Here is a 16,549-nt window from a genome sequence, read left to right on the forward strand (position 1 = left end):
ATGCAGAGGGGACAGAGGCAGGGATAACAGTGGCAAAGTCTGTGTCCAGAAGGAGGAGCTGAAGCCTCCCAGCCGTCTAGATGGAAAAAGCCAACCTGGCTGCTGCTGCTCCCTGGCCTCCTAGTAACAGCCGGGATTCAAACTAGACTCCGAGATGGTGAACCCAACCAGCCAAAGGTGGGTGCACACCTTCAGTCAAAGGGGCAGGAATCACCCCCACCATCTCTTCCTGTTGCTTCTCCCAATCAGACCACATCACCTCAGTCTCAGTTGGTTTGAGTCTCACCCAACTGGCTCTCTGCACTATAAGCAGGACATGACATAAGCACCACAAAGGAGCCCTCCTGTCCCCCGACCCGCAATGGACAGGGTTTTTGAAGGCAGTTCTACTGCCCAGCTGTGAAGTGATGTGCTCTCGCTCCAGTGGAGAAGAGACAAAAGAGCCATCTGGGCCTGTTGGGCACTAACATGGTGCACTGTAAGGCTTGTTCTGCCTGACTGGGGGAGCTTAAAAAGGGAAAACCTGCCACAGGAAGAGGTGATGAACAGGAGGAGAGCTGCTCCCCCACAGAGACTGCGAACAGAGACAGGTCAGCTGAGAGGGAGACCATTGCAGGCCTCACCTCTCTCGAAGCTGCACAGACCGACTGTGAAGCAGGACAGCCCAAGAGGAGAGGCTGGAGGTAGACCCCACTAAAGACAATAGAGCTGCGGCTAGACCAAGCCCAAAGGGCTGAATCCAGAAAGACTGCCTGAAGGACATTTGCCTTTCTTTGTCTTCACTCGGATTCCCCTTTCTCATAAGGGGAAGAGAGGGGAGAGGACCTTTCATTCGTCTGTTTGTTCTACTCGGAGAGCCCCTCATGTGCTAGGAACTAGGGGGAAGGACATTATAAATGACTGGAAGCAGGGTTTGGAGGGGATGCAAGGGAGCCACACCACACCACACCAGTGCTGAGGAGCCAAACCCCACAAGCGAGAATAATACAGAGCCCCTCAGAGAAGAACCTTAATTTCTTTCATCCCTTTTATGAAGAGGAATCTCAAAATGCTTTACGGACTGTAGAGATGGAGATTGCTCATCCTGTACTGAAATATGGCTACCTGTGGGGTGAGGTGCAGCAGCTGAAGAACAGTTACACAGCAACAACTGGTTGACCAGAGACCAGTCAGATGCCATGATGGGCGGATAGCAACTGAGGGCTCAGAGCAGCACTTGTCTGTGGCTGACCTGCCCACCTTCATTCCTGTGAACTCCAGAAACACACAGCTAAGCCCTTCCCCACTTTTGCTGTCCAGCTCTTTTCCCTCTTGTGACTCTGACAGTGCATTCACCAGGCAGCTAAGCTCTCAGCTCATAGACCCCAGGCTATGACTGTTTCCTGGTGAAGAGAGCTACTCATTTCATTTCCTGGGCCCGCAGCCCTTGTCCAGCTAACACAATAGCAGCTCCCAGCACCTGTCTAATGGGATGATCCAGGAGGAATATTGGAAGGGGTAGGGCAAGGTGGGGTGGTTTTAGGAAAGAGGGTTTAGAGGGCGAGAGGCTGCTAGGATGAGGGTGGGTCCAGCAATGGCTGGAGGTTTTAGAAGCTGTGTCATTCTGCAAATCCATGGTCACTAGTGCAGTTAACCAAGGGTTAATTCTACTGGGCCATTAATAACTCATTCACAGCTCCTTCCCTGGTACCAAAGGGGGAATCTGTAAACCTTGTTCAGCCCAGATACCACAGTGATGGGCAAGGGATAAACTCCTAGAGAGATGCCAGCAAAATCATGGAGCAGGTCCTCAAGGAATCTGTTTTGAAGCACTTGGAGGAGAGGAAAGTGATCGGGAACAGTCAGCATGGGTTTACCAAGGACAAATCCTGCCTGAACAACCTGATTGACTTCTATGATGAGATAACTGGTTCTGTGGATATGGGGAAAGTGGTGGACATGATGTGTCTTGACTTTAGCAAAGCTTTTGTTACACAGTCTTCTTGCCAGCAAATTAAAGATGTATGGATTGGATGAATGGACTATAAGGTGGATAGAAAGCTGGCTGGATTGTCGGGCTCAACAGGTAGTGATAAACGGCTCGATGTCTAGTTGGCAGCTGGTATCAGGAGGAGTGCTCCAGGGATTGGTCCTGGGGCCAGTTTTGTTCAACATCCTTATTGATGATCTGGATGATGGGATGGATTGCACCCTCAGCAAGTTCGCAGATGACACTAAGCTAGGGGGAGAGGTAGATACGCTGGAGGGTAGGGATAGAGTCTAGAGTGATCTAGACAAATTGGGGAATTGGGCGAAAAGAAATCTGATGAGGTTCAACAAGGACAAATGCAGAGTCCTGCACTTAGGACGGAAGAATCCCATGCACCGCTACAGGCTGGGGACCAAGTGGCTAAGCAGCAGTTCTGAAGAAAAGGATCTGGGGATTACAGTGGATGAGAAGCTGGATATGAGTCAGCAGTGTGCCCTTGTTGCCAAGAAGGCTAACGGCATATTGGGCTGCATTAGTAGGAGCATTGCCAGCAGATCGAGGGAAGTGATTATTCCCCTCTATTTGGCTCTGGTGAGGCCACAGCTGGAGTATGGTGTCCAGTTTTGGTCCCCCCACTACAGAAAGGATGTGGACAAATTGGAGAGAGTCCAGTGGATGGCAACAAAAATGATTAGGGGGCTGGGGAAATGACTTATGAGGAGAGGCTGAGGGAACAGGGCTTATTTAGTCTGCAGAAGAGAAGAGTGAGGGGGGGATTTGATAGCAGCCTTCAACTACCTGAAGGGGGGCTCCGAAGAGGATGGAGCTAGGCTGTTCTCAGTGACAGCAGATAACAGAACAAGGAGCAGTGGTCTCAAGTTGCCGTGGGGGAGGTCTAGGTTGGATATTAGGAAACACTATTTCACTAGGAGTGTGGTGAAGCACTGGAATGGGTTACCTAGGGAGGTGGTGGACTCTCCATCCTTAGAGGTTTTTAAGGTCAGGCTTGACAAAAGTCCTGGCTGGGATGATTTAGTTGGGGATTGGTACTGCTTTGAGCAGGGGGTTGGACTAGATGACCTCCTGAGGTCTTTTCCAACCCTAATCTTCTCTGATTCTATGAGGTAGCCCTCCCACTGGGATGGGCTTGGGGAACTTCAATTTATTTTGCACCAGTTACTTACCTTCCAATTCCTCAACAAGAGCTAGGTTTGTCTCCTTCAGTGCCTGGTAGAGCCGGTCCTTTTGCCATGTGTCCCAGCTCGGCACTATCTTGTACAGCTTCCACATCTTCAGGGGGTCAGTTACAATGCTCTGGCACTGCTCAGTGCTCAGCACTTTCCTGCACAGAGCTTCCACATTGGAGACTCGCTGGATCAGCTGCTCTCGGTGCCAGTCGACAAAGTGCCCCTCTGAATAAGGGAACATATAAAAACAAAAACAAAACATAAAACAGTGCTGTGAATTACGGATCCCATGGTAGGTTGTTCCCTGGGGTTGTTTACTCAGAGCCTTGAGCAGGGTCTGGAGCAAAGCTGCACTGTCCCCAGGAGGAGCTCCAGGATGGATTGAGTCTCCAGGGTCACAGCCCCTCCCCCATTCCCCAGCACACAGGGGGACATGCCCAACTGAACAATCCCTTTGGTCCCCATCTGCTTCCACACTACACCCACCCAGTTCTATGGGCCGGGGGGCAGAGCCAGAGTCCCTGTTCCTTGCCAGTGCTATGGGGTGGATTGTTCCCCAGAGTCACATGGAGGGAGCAGCCCCCTTTGCTCCTCTCAGTGCTGTGCCTGGCACCTGCACAAGGAAAGAAGGTCCCTTCGGGCTCCCCATGCGCGCTACATGGACAGGGCAGCATGCAGGCCCAGGTAACAAAACTCCTTTATTTCTCTAGTCCGTCTTATCCAGGTGACTCCCTAAGAGCTACAAAGGTAGTAAAGATGGGGACCACTTATACACTATAGAAATGCAGCTACCTCTGAGGTAGGGCACAGAAACTCTTTAACAACCACCCAACAACACAGCACAAGAACTTAAGACGGGAATGACAGAGAGCAGGTTTTGGCTGTTGGGAAGTGGGGATGGGACCTTTGCTGGACTCCTGGCTGCATCAGCAGGGTAGAGAGAAATTGATAAGTCCCTCACAGTGATATTGATCTCAGATATGTCTCTGGGGCCGATGATGAGTTGAGGAGATGGTCAGAGTTAAGGCTGCGTATCGAGGTGCAGCACTAACTTCTGCCTTTGCTCTAGCAGCTTCCAGCACTTGCATATTGGGATGATCCAGGAGGAATATTGGAAGGGGAAGGCAGGTTGGGGTGATTTGAGTTTGGGGCACAGAAGGAGGATAGGCAGCTGGGAGGAGGCTGGCTCCAGGAACAGCTAGGATTTGTAAAAGCAGCACTATTCTGTGAGGGTTAACACCCCATAGCAATTTATACATCAGTTACAGCTCCTGTCCTACTCGGGATACTTTAAAATCCTTGGCCAGCCCCAATACCACCATGGTGCTTGAGGTGTAAAGACCTAGAGAGATGAGCTAAATACCCCACTGGGATGCACTCAGGGTGCAGGTCCCTAGGAGTGCAGTGGGAGGGAATTTTCTTGATTCCATTCATTTACCCTCCAGTTCTTTGATGAGGGCTCGGTTCGTTTCCTTCAGCAACTTGTGGAGTCGGTCCTTGCATTCTCTGTTCCAGCTCGGCACCAGCTCATACAGCTTTCGCATCTTCTCTGAGTCAGTGTCCTCAGTTCTGATGCTCCCGCATTGCCCAGGCTTTGTTGTGACCTGCAACAAGACTTTGTCCATATTGGAGACTCGCTGGATCAGCTGCTCTCGGTGCCGGTCAACAAAATGTTCTCCTGAGAGAAAGAGTTAAAAACATGAAGTCACTGAGTTAAAGGTTCTCTGTGAGCCTCAGAGCTAGAAGACCTAGAAAAATGAGACACTCTGCTCCCCCTACAGGAGAGCATAGGAAAAACCAGCTCAGGTCAGCTTCCTTTACATGAATTATAAGCATGCTCACCCATAGTTCCACACCATGGATTGTGCTGCATTCTTTGGAATTTGTCTGTGTTTTGTTTTTATGCATGGTGATACCTTGTTAAAGGAAAAAAAGTTTACTAACCTGTTCTGTAACTGTTGGTCTTTGAGAGGTGTTGCACATCTCCATTACACTCTTGGTGGGTGCCTCCGCCATCCACAGTCATCAGAAATTTTTCCTGCAGTGGTATCCGTTAGGGCAACTTAATCATCCTCTGACATCACTCACCCACTGCATGCCAGTATAAAAGGCTGAGCCATACCTGCCCTCATCATTTCCTTCTTGCCACAAAACTCCAATGCAGAGGGGTAGAAGGGCAGGTTGTGGAATGGACATGTGCAACACATCTCAAAGAATAATTATGGAACAAGTTTGTAACCATTTTTTTCTTCTTCAAGTGATGGCATATATGCATTTTGATCTTGGTGACTCACAAGCCATAAAAGCAGGGAGAGGGATGGCAATCTATCTGACTAAGACTGGAGGATAACTTGCCCAAATTTAGCATCTTCCCTAGACAGTTCAGTGATGGTATAATGGGATGCAAACATGTGAAATGAAGACCAAGTTGCTGATCTACAAATATCCTGGATAGAAACATGTATAAGCAATCTTGTTTAATGTATGCTTACTTTGCTTGGCAGGGTTACCTCAGCCAGGGGGTAGAATAAGCAAATACAGTAGGCTATTCATGACAAAGTTCTCTGAGACAAGACTGGGAGACCTTTCATTCTCTTTGTGACTGCAACAAATAGCTGGGTTGACAAATGGAACTGTTTAGACCTGTCAATGTAAAATGCCAAGGCCCTTCTCATATCTCTCCTCTTACCTATTTGAGACTGGTGTAACATAGGTAAGTAAATATGGAAGTCAGATACCACTTTAGAGGGAAACCTCAGATGAGGTGTAGATATACTTTGTCCTTAACAAAAACTGTATAAGTGGGTTCAGAACCAGCATATGAAGCTCGACCGCCTGCCTGGCTGAAGTGATGGCTGGACAGTTGCCACCCACGTAGGGAGGAGCAGAGGAGGCTATGCTAATCCAAGCCTGAAAGGTGAACCAATCAGAGGAGGCCAGAAACTGAATATAATGAGGCTTTGACAGACTGGTATCCTTGGGTGCGTGAGAGCGGAAGAGACCAGGAAAGAAGCAACAGGAGAAGCTCAACAGCAGTGGAGAAGGCAACTGGGCAGAAGCAGCAGTGACAGAGAGTAAGATCGTAGCAAAGGCAGACAGAGCAGAAGGAACTGAGGTGAGGCAGAGGGATTGGTGAAGGAGTGTAAGTCTAATTTCCTTTCTATTTTATAAGACTGCTTGGGTGTGTCTGCTAATAAAGCTGGATGACTGCAATTGAGTGCGATCCACCCCACCCATTCTGTAATTGTCTGGCCAACATTCACAGAGTGTCAGTATTAAGAAGTAGATGTTTTTCGTTACATATAATATTGTAACGTTTTCTTATACATATGTATAGAGTTCTGTGTATTTTATCATTGCGGATTCAATGTTCTACTGTAACCGCATACTGAAAGCTGTATACATGCCTCTGTGTGTATCTTAAGTAGTTTATTGTAACCATATATAGTCTGCAAAAAGAAAAGGAGGACTTGTGGCACCTTAGAGACTAACCAATTTATTTGAGCATGAGCTTTCGTGAGCTACAGCTCACTACATCGGATGCATGCCGTGGAAACTGTAGCAGACTTTATATATACACAGAGAATATGAAAAAATACCTCCTCCCACCCCACTGTCCAGCTGGTAATAGCTTATCTAAAGTGATCACCAGGTGGGCCATTTCCAGCACAAATCCAGGTTTTCTCACCCTCCACCCCTCCCCCCACAGATTCACTCTCCTGCTGGTGATAGCCCATCCAAAGTGACAACTCTTTACACAATGTGCATGATAATAAAGTTGGGCCATTTCCTGCACAAATCCAGGTTCTCTCACCCCCTCACCCCCCTCCCAAAAACCACACACACAAACTCACTATCCTGCTGGTAATAGCTCATCCAAAGTGACCATTCTCCCTACAATGTGCATAATTAAGGTGGGCCATTTCCAGCACAAATCCAGGTTTTCTCACATCCCCCCCACCCCCATACACACACAAACTCACTCTCCTGCTGGTAAAACCCCTTCAAAACTGACCACTCTCCAAGTTTAAATCCAAGTTAAACCAGAACATCTGGGGGGGGGGGTAGGAAAAAACAAGAGGAAAGAGGCTACCTTGCATAATGACTTAGCCACTCCCAGTCTCTATTTAAGCCTAAATTAATAGTTTCCAATTTGCAAATGAATTCCAATTCAGCAGTTTCTCGCTGGAGTCTGGATTTGAAGTTTTTTTGTTTTAAGATAGTGACCTTCATGTCTGTGATTGCGTGACCAGAGAGATTGAAGTGTTCTCCGACTGGTTTATGAATGTTATAATTCTTGACATCTGATTTGTGTCCATTTATTCTTTTACGTAGAGACTGTCCAGTTTGACCAATGTACATGGCAGAGGGGCATTGCTGGCACATGGTGGCATATATCACATTGGTGGATGTGCAGGTATACGAGCCTCTGATAGTGTGGCTGATGTTATTAGGCCCTGTGATGGTGTCCCCCGAATAGATATGTGGGCACAATTGGCAACGGGCTTTGTTGCAAGGATAAGTTCCTGGGTTAGTGGTTCTGTTGTGTGGTATGTGGTTGTTGGTGAGTATTTGCTTTAGATTGAAAACCTGGATTTGTGCTGGAAATGGCCCACCTGGTGATCACTTTAGATAAGCTATTACCAGCTGGACAGTGGGGTGGGAGGAGGTATTTTTTCATATTCTCTGTGTATATATAAAGTCTGCTACAGTTTCCACGGCATGCATCCGATGTAGTGAGCTGTAGCTCACGAAAGCTCATGCTCAAATAAATTGGTTAGTCTCTAAGGTGCCACAAGTACTCCTTTTCTTTTTGCGAATACAGACTAACACGGCTGTTACTCTGAAACCTGTCATATATAGTCTGTTCATCCTATTTATTCCAGTATGCTATGCTGCTTATGGTGTTTTGTTTTTTTGTCCCCAGGAGCACAGGGACAGATTATTTTATTTACTCAATATATTTACCCTCTAGCTCTTCAACCAGGGCTCTGTTTCTTTTCTTCAGTGTCTGGTACAGCCTGTCCTTGAACCTTCTGTCCCTGGTCTGCACCAGTTCATACAGCCTCCGCATGGTCTCCGGGTTGGTTCTGAGGCTCCGGTACATCTCAGGCTCCAGTACATCCCTGCGGAGCAGATCCAGGACTTTGTCCACCGAGGAGACTCGTTCGATCAGCTGCTTTTGGTGCCGTTCAACAAAATGTTCCCCTAGGAAAAGGGCACAAAAACCTATGAATAACTCAATTTAATGGCAAAGCTATTGGGGGCTGTCCCTGCCCCGGGGGAGCTCCAGGACAGATCATGCCTCAGGAGTCACAGCCCCTCCCCCAGCTTCCTGGCACACAGGGGGACATGCCAGCTGCATGATCCCTTTGGATGGGGCTATCCGATTCTCTGTTGAACCCAGCCAGCTCCATGGGGCAGTGGGGACAAGGCCAGAGCCTGACCTCCTCCAAACACCACATTGGTGTTTCTTGTGCCTCAGGGTTGCATGGAGGAAACAGCCCCTCTGTGCCCCTGAAATTGTCCCTGAAATTGCCCATGCTGCCTTCCTTGTGTTTCCCTGGCAGGACTGGGTGGATGTAGTGGGGAGGATTTAGGGTGACAGGGCAGCAGGGAGGAGGCCTGGTCTCTTGTTGGTAGGTTATAGAAGCTGTGTTGCTCTGTGGGTGAATATGCTCAGCCCCTCCATGTAGTTAACCAAGGGTTAATCCTGCTAGGTGATTTGACTCACCGGTAGCTCCTGCACTGGTTTTTAGTGCAGATAACTCCTGGTCCCAGCCATCAGCGCCTGCAGGAAAGAGAGCAAGTGGGGTACAGAGAGTGAGGATTGGGTTAGTGGAACAGAGATCTCAGAGCCAGAGTGGGCATGCGAAACTGGGCATGATTCTCCCCCAGCCATAGGAACCACCCCCATCCTGGTGGCCTCCTTCCCCAGCCCATGAAAGCCCCGATCCAGCTCCCACAGTCACCCACCCATGGGGGAACTCTCCCCCTCTCTCTGGGGCCCCAGAACAGTTAATGAAGAGTTAATCAGATTGGGTCATTAACAGCTCACTCAAAGCTCCTGCCCTGCACTAAGGAACTACTTTAGAATCCTTGTCCATCCCTGATACCATAATGATGGGCAAGGGATAAAGATGCAGAGAGATGCACCAGTGCCACCCTCTGGGAGAGCTGGGGGAGGTTGTTATCTTCATTACAGCTCCTTACCTTCCAGCTCCTCGATGAGGGCTCCGTCTGTTGCTTTCAGTGCCTGGTAGAGGTGGTCCTCGCGCCATGAGTCCCAGCTGGGCACCAGCTTGTACAGCTTCCGCATTCTCCCTGGGTCAGTTCTGATGCTCCGGTACTGCTCATCATCCAGTACGTCTCCGTGGAGCAGAGCCAGGACCTCGTCCACCCGAGAGACTTGCTGTATCAGCTGCTTTCGGTGCTGCTTGACAAAATGTTCCCCTGAAGAGAAAGACATTCCAAAATTAAACAGTCTGGAATTGCTGAATTGAACCACCATGTTATTTCAGACAGTTACCAGAGCCCTGAGCAGGGATTGAGGCAAAGCTGCCCTGCCCCCAGGACAGATGGTGGCTCAGGGTTCATGGTCCCTCCATTGGAGCACATGGTGTGAATAGTTTCTCTGCTCTACTAAGCGCAGGGGCTTACTGTTCCCAGTGCAGGGCACATGACTGAAAGTTTCTCTTTTCCCCCCAAACACACACACACTGCAGGGACAGGACACAATCTGGTCCTTGGTAACAAAGCTTCTTTATTTTTCCAGTTCCTCTTACCCAGGGGAATCTCAAAGTGCTTCACAGGAAGTACAGATGGGGATCACTTCCCTGCACTGACATGCAGCCACTTCTGGGACAGGACCTGACAACTCTAACAACCGCACAACAACACAGCACAATTTAAAACAGCAGTGAACAGTTTTAGCTATTGGGGAGGAAGGTTATGGGCAGGACCTTTCACAGAATCCTAAGTGAATCAGCCAATGACTTTTTAATCTCTCTCTCCCCTAAGGACAAGACTGTGAAGTTCATTCTTAAATGTCACTGGCTTCAGTGAAGAGTGGGGGGAGATGGGGCAGAGTTAAGGCTGTCTGGGCTAACCACATTGCTAGGTTCAGCACTAATTGTTCCAGCAGCTCCCAGCACAGTGTAAAGGGATGAGCCAGGGGGAATACTGGAGGCGGGGCAGGCTGGGGTGATTTCTGGGAAGGGCTACAGAGAGAGGTGAGGAGGCCAGCTTGGGGGCCAGCTGGAAATTGCAGAAGTGGTGCCATTCTGTAAATACATTTGTGGTTACTAATGCAGTTAAACTAGGGATTAACCCCCTTGGGTGATTTGTAATTTAGCTGCAGCTCCTGCCCTGGCCCTACGGGGTTGCTTTAAAATCCTTGCTCAGTCCTGAAACCAGTGAGGGCCGAGGTGTACAAAGGAACAGTTACTTACTGTAACCATAGTTCTTTGAGATGTGATGCAGAGGTGTATTGCACTTAAGTGTGAGCACACCTAGCATGCCAGATCTGGAGAACTTTGCCTAGCAGTGTCAGTAGGGGGGTGGTGCTTGCACATCATGCCTCTCGCCCCTCCTCTGCCTACCTGAGGCGGTGCAGACCCAACCTACATCATTTCCTACGCACCGAACTCAGAAATGAGACCCTGATGCAGAGGGGATGGATGGTGGGTTGTGAAATACACGTATGCATCATGGTTTGAAGAGCAGTTACAGTAAGTAACCATTTCTTCCTCTTTGAGTAGATGCAGCTCTGTATTTTGCTTAGGTGACTCACAAGCAATACCCTCCTCAGGAGGTGGGGCTTGGAGTCTACCAGGACCCCCCTTTCTGAAGCTTGCATCCATCCTGGAAGATGTGGTAATGGCATAAGAGTTGGTAAATATATGTATGGATGACCATGTAGGAACTCTGCAAATGTCCGATATGAAAACATCACAGAGGAAAGCTTTTGACGTGCTCTCGTTGAATGAGCTTGCACCCACTGAGGGGGAATAGCCAAACTATTTCATATACAGTCTTGATGCAGGGTGTTATTCATCTAGAAATCGTCTGTGAATGTACTGCTTGATCCTTCATATGATCTGCATATGACATAAACAGGTCAGGCAAGACACAAAGAAGTCCTGTCTCGATAGAAGGCTAGACATTACCTGGTGTCTAATGTATGGAGATGCTGCTCCTCTGGAGATGAATATGGCTTAGGAAAGAATACAGGTAAGTACACAGCCTGATTCAAATGAAACTTAGAAACCACTTTAGACAAAAAAATGGGATGAAGTCCTCTTGCCCGTGGAGCACTGCATGTAAGGAGGCCCTGCCATCAGAGCCTGCAACTCACACACACTCTCCTTGCGGGTGTTATCATTATCAGGAATGCAGTTTTCTGACGCAAGAGAGGAAAGGGACAAGTTGCTAGGGGCTCAAATGGAGGTCCCATCAGCACTGTAAAGCCCATGTTAAGGTCCCACAGAGGAACCGGCTTTCAGACTGGAGAATGTAGACAAAGAAGCCCCTTTTAAGAATCTTGCTACCATGGGATTGGAGAAGACTGATCTTTCCTGAATAGGGGGATCAAACGCCAATATCACTGCATTTTCAACAAATTCAGCATGTGTCCCGATGACTGAAGGAACAGCAGGTATTCCATGATGTCCTGGATGGAAGCCAGCATCAGTTGAATTCTGCAGGCTAATGACCACATAGAAAATTGTTTTCATTTTGCTGAATAGGCCATCCTGATAGAGGGCTTTCTACTGTTGAGTGGAATCTGCTGAACAGCTGCCAAACATCACTCTTCTTCCTCATTCAACCATGCAGCAGCCATGCCATGAGATGCGAGGTACAAGATGCTACCGTGATTCTGAACGAGTAGGTCAGGATTGACAGGAAGCGGTATGGGAGGCTGAACTGACAGCGCAAGAAGGTCAGAGAACCAGCACTGCCTCAGATATGCTGGGCACAACAAGGATGAGCTTAGCCTGATCCACCATCAATTTGAGGATGACCCGTGGGATGATCAGAATTGAGGGAAAGGTGTAGAAGAGCATCACTCAACCACTGAGATGGAAGGCATAGGACAGGGATCCCAGACTAAGGCTACCTTGAGAGTAGAACAAGTGACATTTCCTGTTATAGCAAACAGGTTGATCACTGGAATGTCCCAGGTTACAAAGATAATCCAGAGGCCACTTGTGACTCAGCAAAAAATTCCTGCTGAGATGGTCCATAAGATGATTCTGAACCCCAGGGAAGTTGTCACCTATTGGAGTGACACTCTCCTTGATGAAAAACTGCCACAATCGGATTGCCTCTTGGCAGAGCACCCTGGAGTGTGTTCCTCCTTGTTTGTTCACTTAATACATTGCCACAGTGGTATTGCTGGTAAATACGTGAAACACTGAGCCCCTGACAGGGACCTCAAAAATACGACATGCATTGTAAATGGTCCAAAGCTCCAGCATGTTGATATGCAGAGAGGACTTCAGCTCTGACCACAGACCTTGGATTTTCAGCAACCCCAGATGTGCTCCCTCTCAGGAAGGCATCAGTGACAACAGTCCTGATTGGTAAGGGCCAGATGAAAGGAATGCCCTGACAAACAAACATTCTCTGTAATTACCAGCTCCAGTGTAAGGAATCCAGAGCCAGTGAAGGAAGATGGACCAATGTGTCCAAGAAGTGAAGAGTCAGATGGTAAACTGCCCTGAGCCACATTTAGAGGGGGTGAAGACAGTGATGAGCTGCCAAAATCTTAACAACCAGTTCCCTATAAAAAGTTCTGATTTAAAGGACGTGCCACTGTATGTATTTTTTGTACCTTTCTCCATAAGAAGTGGCAATGCATTGAGTCATTGGGAGTCATACTTAACAATAAAAAAATAAAAAACATTTGTACATGTTTATTGCAATAGAAACAAAGTATTGCTTTATTAAACGCATATCAACATAACGAATGAGGCAAATGTGACCCCTGTTAATAAAATAATAAACTAGACCAGGGGTGGGCAAACTTTTTGGCCTGAGGGCCATATCGGGGTTGCAAAATTGTATCGGGGGCTGGGTAAGGAAGACTGTGGCTCCCAAAACAGCCTGTCCCTGCCCCCTATCCAACCCCACCCACTTCCTGCCCCCGACTGCCCCCCTCAGAACCTGCAACCCATCAACCCCCCCCCGCTCCTTGTCCCCTGACCACCCCCTCCAGAGACCCCCCCACCCTAACTGCCCCCCAGGACCCCACCCCCTACCCAACTTGCCCCGCTCCCTGTCCCCTGACTGCCCCGACCCCATCCACCACCACCACCCCGACAGACCCCCAGAACTCCCACACCTACCCAGCCCTCCCAGTTCCCTGTCCCCTGACTGTCCCCACAGAACCTCCGCCCCCTCCAACCACTCCCTTCCGCTTACCCAACCCCTCCTCCCAGCCCTGGCCCAGCCCCCTTACCGTGCTGCTCAGGGCAGCGTGTATGGATGCCGCGCGCCTGCTGGAGCTCGCAGCCCCACCCCCTTACCAGGCTGCTGAAAGCAGCAGGAGCTGCCGAGCTGCCCAGGAGCGCTCCAGAGCGCTGGCAGCAGTGGAGCGGCACGCTGAGGCTCTGCGAGAGGGGGGGAGGCGGGGGAGGGGCCGGGGGAGCCTCCCCGGCCGGGAGCTCAGGGAGCCGTAACAATTTTTAACAATTGGTTCCAAAACTGCTTCAAAATTTAACAACCGGTTCACGTGAACCGGTGCGAACCGGCTCCAGCTCACCACTGGGTGAAGATGCAGCCTTGCGAACTGGATCACCTTCGTGCAAGCAGACATATGGCCCAAGAGCCTCAGACACATCTGAACTGTCATGAAAAGCTGAGATTGCAGATTGAAACAGAGGTGGCAAAACTCCTGAAAATGGTTGCTTGGCAGAAACGCTCTCAAACTCATATAGAGTCTAATAGAGCTCCAATGAACTCTATTTTCTGAGTGAGAACCGAAGCTGGCTTCTTGGTGTTTAGGACGAGACCCAGATGGTCAAATAGGTGCAGTGTGACGTTGACATGAGAAAAGACTTCCTCACTGGATCTGCCCCTCTGTAACCATTCATCCAAATCCAGGAAGATGTGGATCCCTTTCTTTCTAAGACATGCCATAACAATGGCCATCCACTTGGTAAAAACCCAAGGAGCACAAGCGAGGCCAAAGGGAAGCATCGTGTACTGGAAATGGTGCTCCACTAAGATGACTCAAAGAATTTTCTGTGGTTTCGCAAAATTGCCACATGAAAGTAGGTGCCCTGAAGGTCCAAGACAGCAAAACCAGCCATTCTCAGACAATGTTGGGAGGACAGTTGATAGAGTGACCATTAGGAACCTCATGTACCTGATATATTTACCTAAGAACATAAGAACGGCCATACTGGGTCAGACCAAAGGTCCATTGGCACAATATCCTGTCTTCCAACAATGGCCAGTGACAAATGCCCCAGAGGGAATGAACAGAACAGGTAATCATCAGGTGATCCATCCCCTCTCACTCATTCCCAGGTTCTGGCAAACAGAGGCTAGGGACACTATCCCTACCCACCCTGGCTAATAGCCATTGATGGACCTTTCCTCCATGAATTTATCTAGTTCTTTTTTGAACCCTGTTATGGTCTTGGCCTTCACAGCATCCTCTGGCAAGGAGTTCCACGGATTGACTGTGCATTGTGTAAAGAAATACATCCTTTTATTTGTTTTAAACCTGCTGCCTATTAATTTTATTTGGTGATCTCTAGTTATGAGAAGTAGTAAACAACACTTCCTTATCTACTTTCTCCACATCCGTCATGATTTTATAGACTTCAATCATATCTCCCCTTAGCTGTCTCTTTTCCAAGCTGAAAAGTCCCTGTCTTATTAATCTTTCCTCATAAGGAAGCTGTTCCATACCCCTAATAATTTTTGTTGCCCTTTTCTGAACCTTTTCCAATCACAATGTATCTTTTTTGAGATGGGGCGACCACATCTGCACATGGTATTCAAGATGTGGGTGTACCATCAATTTATATAGAGGCAAATTGATATTTTCTGTCCTATAATCTATCTAATTGTTAAGGCCACGAAGGTTGAGAACAGGTCTTACCCCTCCCTTGGATTTGGGCACCAGAAAATACAGAGACTAGAAACTCAGAACTCAGTGACCCCATGGAACCTCCTCCACAGCTCCCAACACAAGCAGAAAGTGAAAATGCTTGAAAAGCGGTATCTCACGAGTCTGTTTCATGAACGATCTGCAGATTGAAAGCTGCTCCTTGACATGGGCTTCACGTAGACACAACAAGCACCAGGTGTGGGGATCGTTATTGGGGATCACCCCCACACACGACGGACAATGTTTAAATCCTGGTGAAAGCATCAGCAGGGAACACTTAAAGTACAACTAACACTAAGTCCAAATAGCACTACGCTAGGATACTAATGAACTACAGTCAGCTAGAAAAAAGTCACTGAATAGAGGATTGTGAGGCTTGAAATCACAAAGAGTGCCGACTCCCGCTATGGGTGGTAAGAAGGAACTGAGGTGGGTCAGGGCAGTGTCACCTCATATAACTAGAGAGGGACTATGGCCATGAGGTGTGAGTGCCACCCCTCTATGAGTACTGCTAGACAAAACTCTCCTGCTCCGGCATGCTTGGTGTGCACACACTTAAGTGGAATACCTGGCTGCATCTACTCAAAGAAAAACCCAGAAAGATGAGCTAGTGCTCCTCTGGGCTGGGCTCAGGGGGCAGTTCCCATGGGGATGGAGAGGGAGGTTATTTTCTTACTCCATTTATTTACCTTCTAGCTCTTCAATGAGGGCTCGATTTGTTCTGGTCAGTGCCTGGTAAAGCCGATCCTTGTGTAGTGTGTCCCAGCTTGGCACCAGCTCGAACAGCTTCCGCATTCTCTCCAGGTCAGATCTCTCAGATGAGATGCTCTGGTATTGCTTATAGTTCAGCACATCCCCACGTAGCAGGCCCAGGACTTTGTCCACTGAGGAGACTCGTTGAATTAGTTGTTCTCGGTGCCGCTTCACAAAATGTTCCTCTGGAGAGAGCGGCACTAAAAAACAATTTCAAGCTGTTCAGGCCATTTCAGGCTGTTCCCTGGAGCCAGTTAGCCTCAGCCCTGAACAGGGGAGCTCGAGGATGGATCATGCCTCAGGTGTCACCGTCCCTCCCGCAACTCCCCAGCACGCAGGGGGCCATGCCTGAGGTTTGTGTTCCCCGCCCCCAAAGAATGCTACCATCCATTAAGAACAATTCTCTCTCATTTCTCTCCCCCAAACCGCACTGAGGACTGATCTTTGCTTTGTGGACTCAAAGACATCCAGGCCTCAACACAAGCAGTGAGGACATTGGACCATTGGTGTCGGACT

General features: G+C 48.7%; 1 protein-coding gene across 4 annotated transcripts in view; it reads right to left on the reverse strand.

Annotated features, from left to right (window-relative positions):
• LOC311522656 (uncharacterized protein) overlaps positions 1-16,549 on the reverse strand; it is a 64,770-nt gene that overhangs the window by 21,269 nt on the left and 26,952 nt on the right. For all 4 annotated transcript variants that reach the window (XR_014712174.1, XM_084632112.1, XM_084632111.1 and 1 more), the window contains exons 4-9: positions 15,970-16,233; positions 9,370-9,609; positions 8,891-8,947; positions 8,125-8,364; positions 4,595-4,834; positions 3,154-3,381 (exon numbers count right to left, since the gene is read on the reverse strand). Coding sequence is in view for 3 of the 4 variants with exons in the window: in XM_084632112.1 (XP_084488238.1) it covers positions 3,154-3,381; positions 4,595-4,834; positions 8,125-8,364; positions 8,891-8,947; positions 9,370-9,609; positions 15,970-16,233 (1,269 nt within the window). In the remaining variant the exon portion in view is untranslated. The remainder of the gene's footprint in view (positions 1-3,153; positions 3,382-4,594; positions 4,835-8,124; positions 8,365-8,890; positions 8,948-9,369; positions 9,610-15,969; positions 16,234-16,549) is intronic.

The sequence above is a fragment of the Lepidochelys olivacea genome (genome assembly GCF_965140295.1).
Source record: "Lepidochelys olivacea isolate rLepOli2 genome assembly, chromosome: 6".
Classification (NCBI taxonomy): Eukaryota; Metazoa; Chordata; order Testudines; family Cheloniidae; genus Lepidochelys; species Lepidochelys olivacea.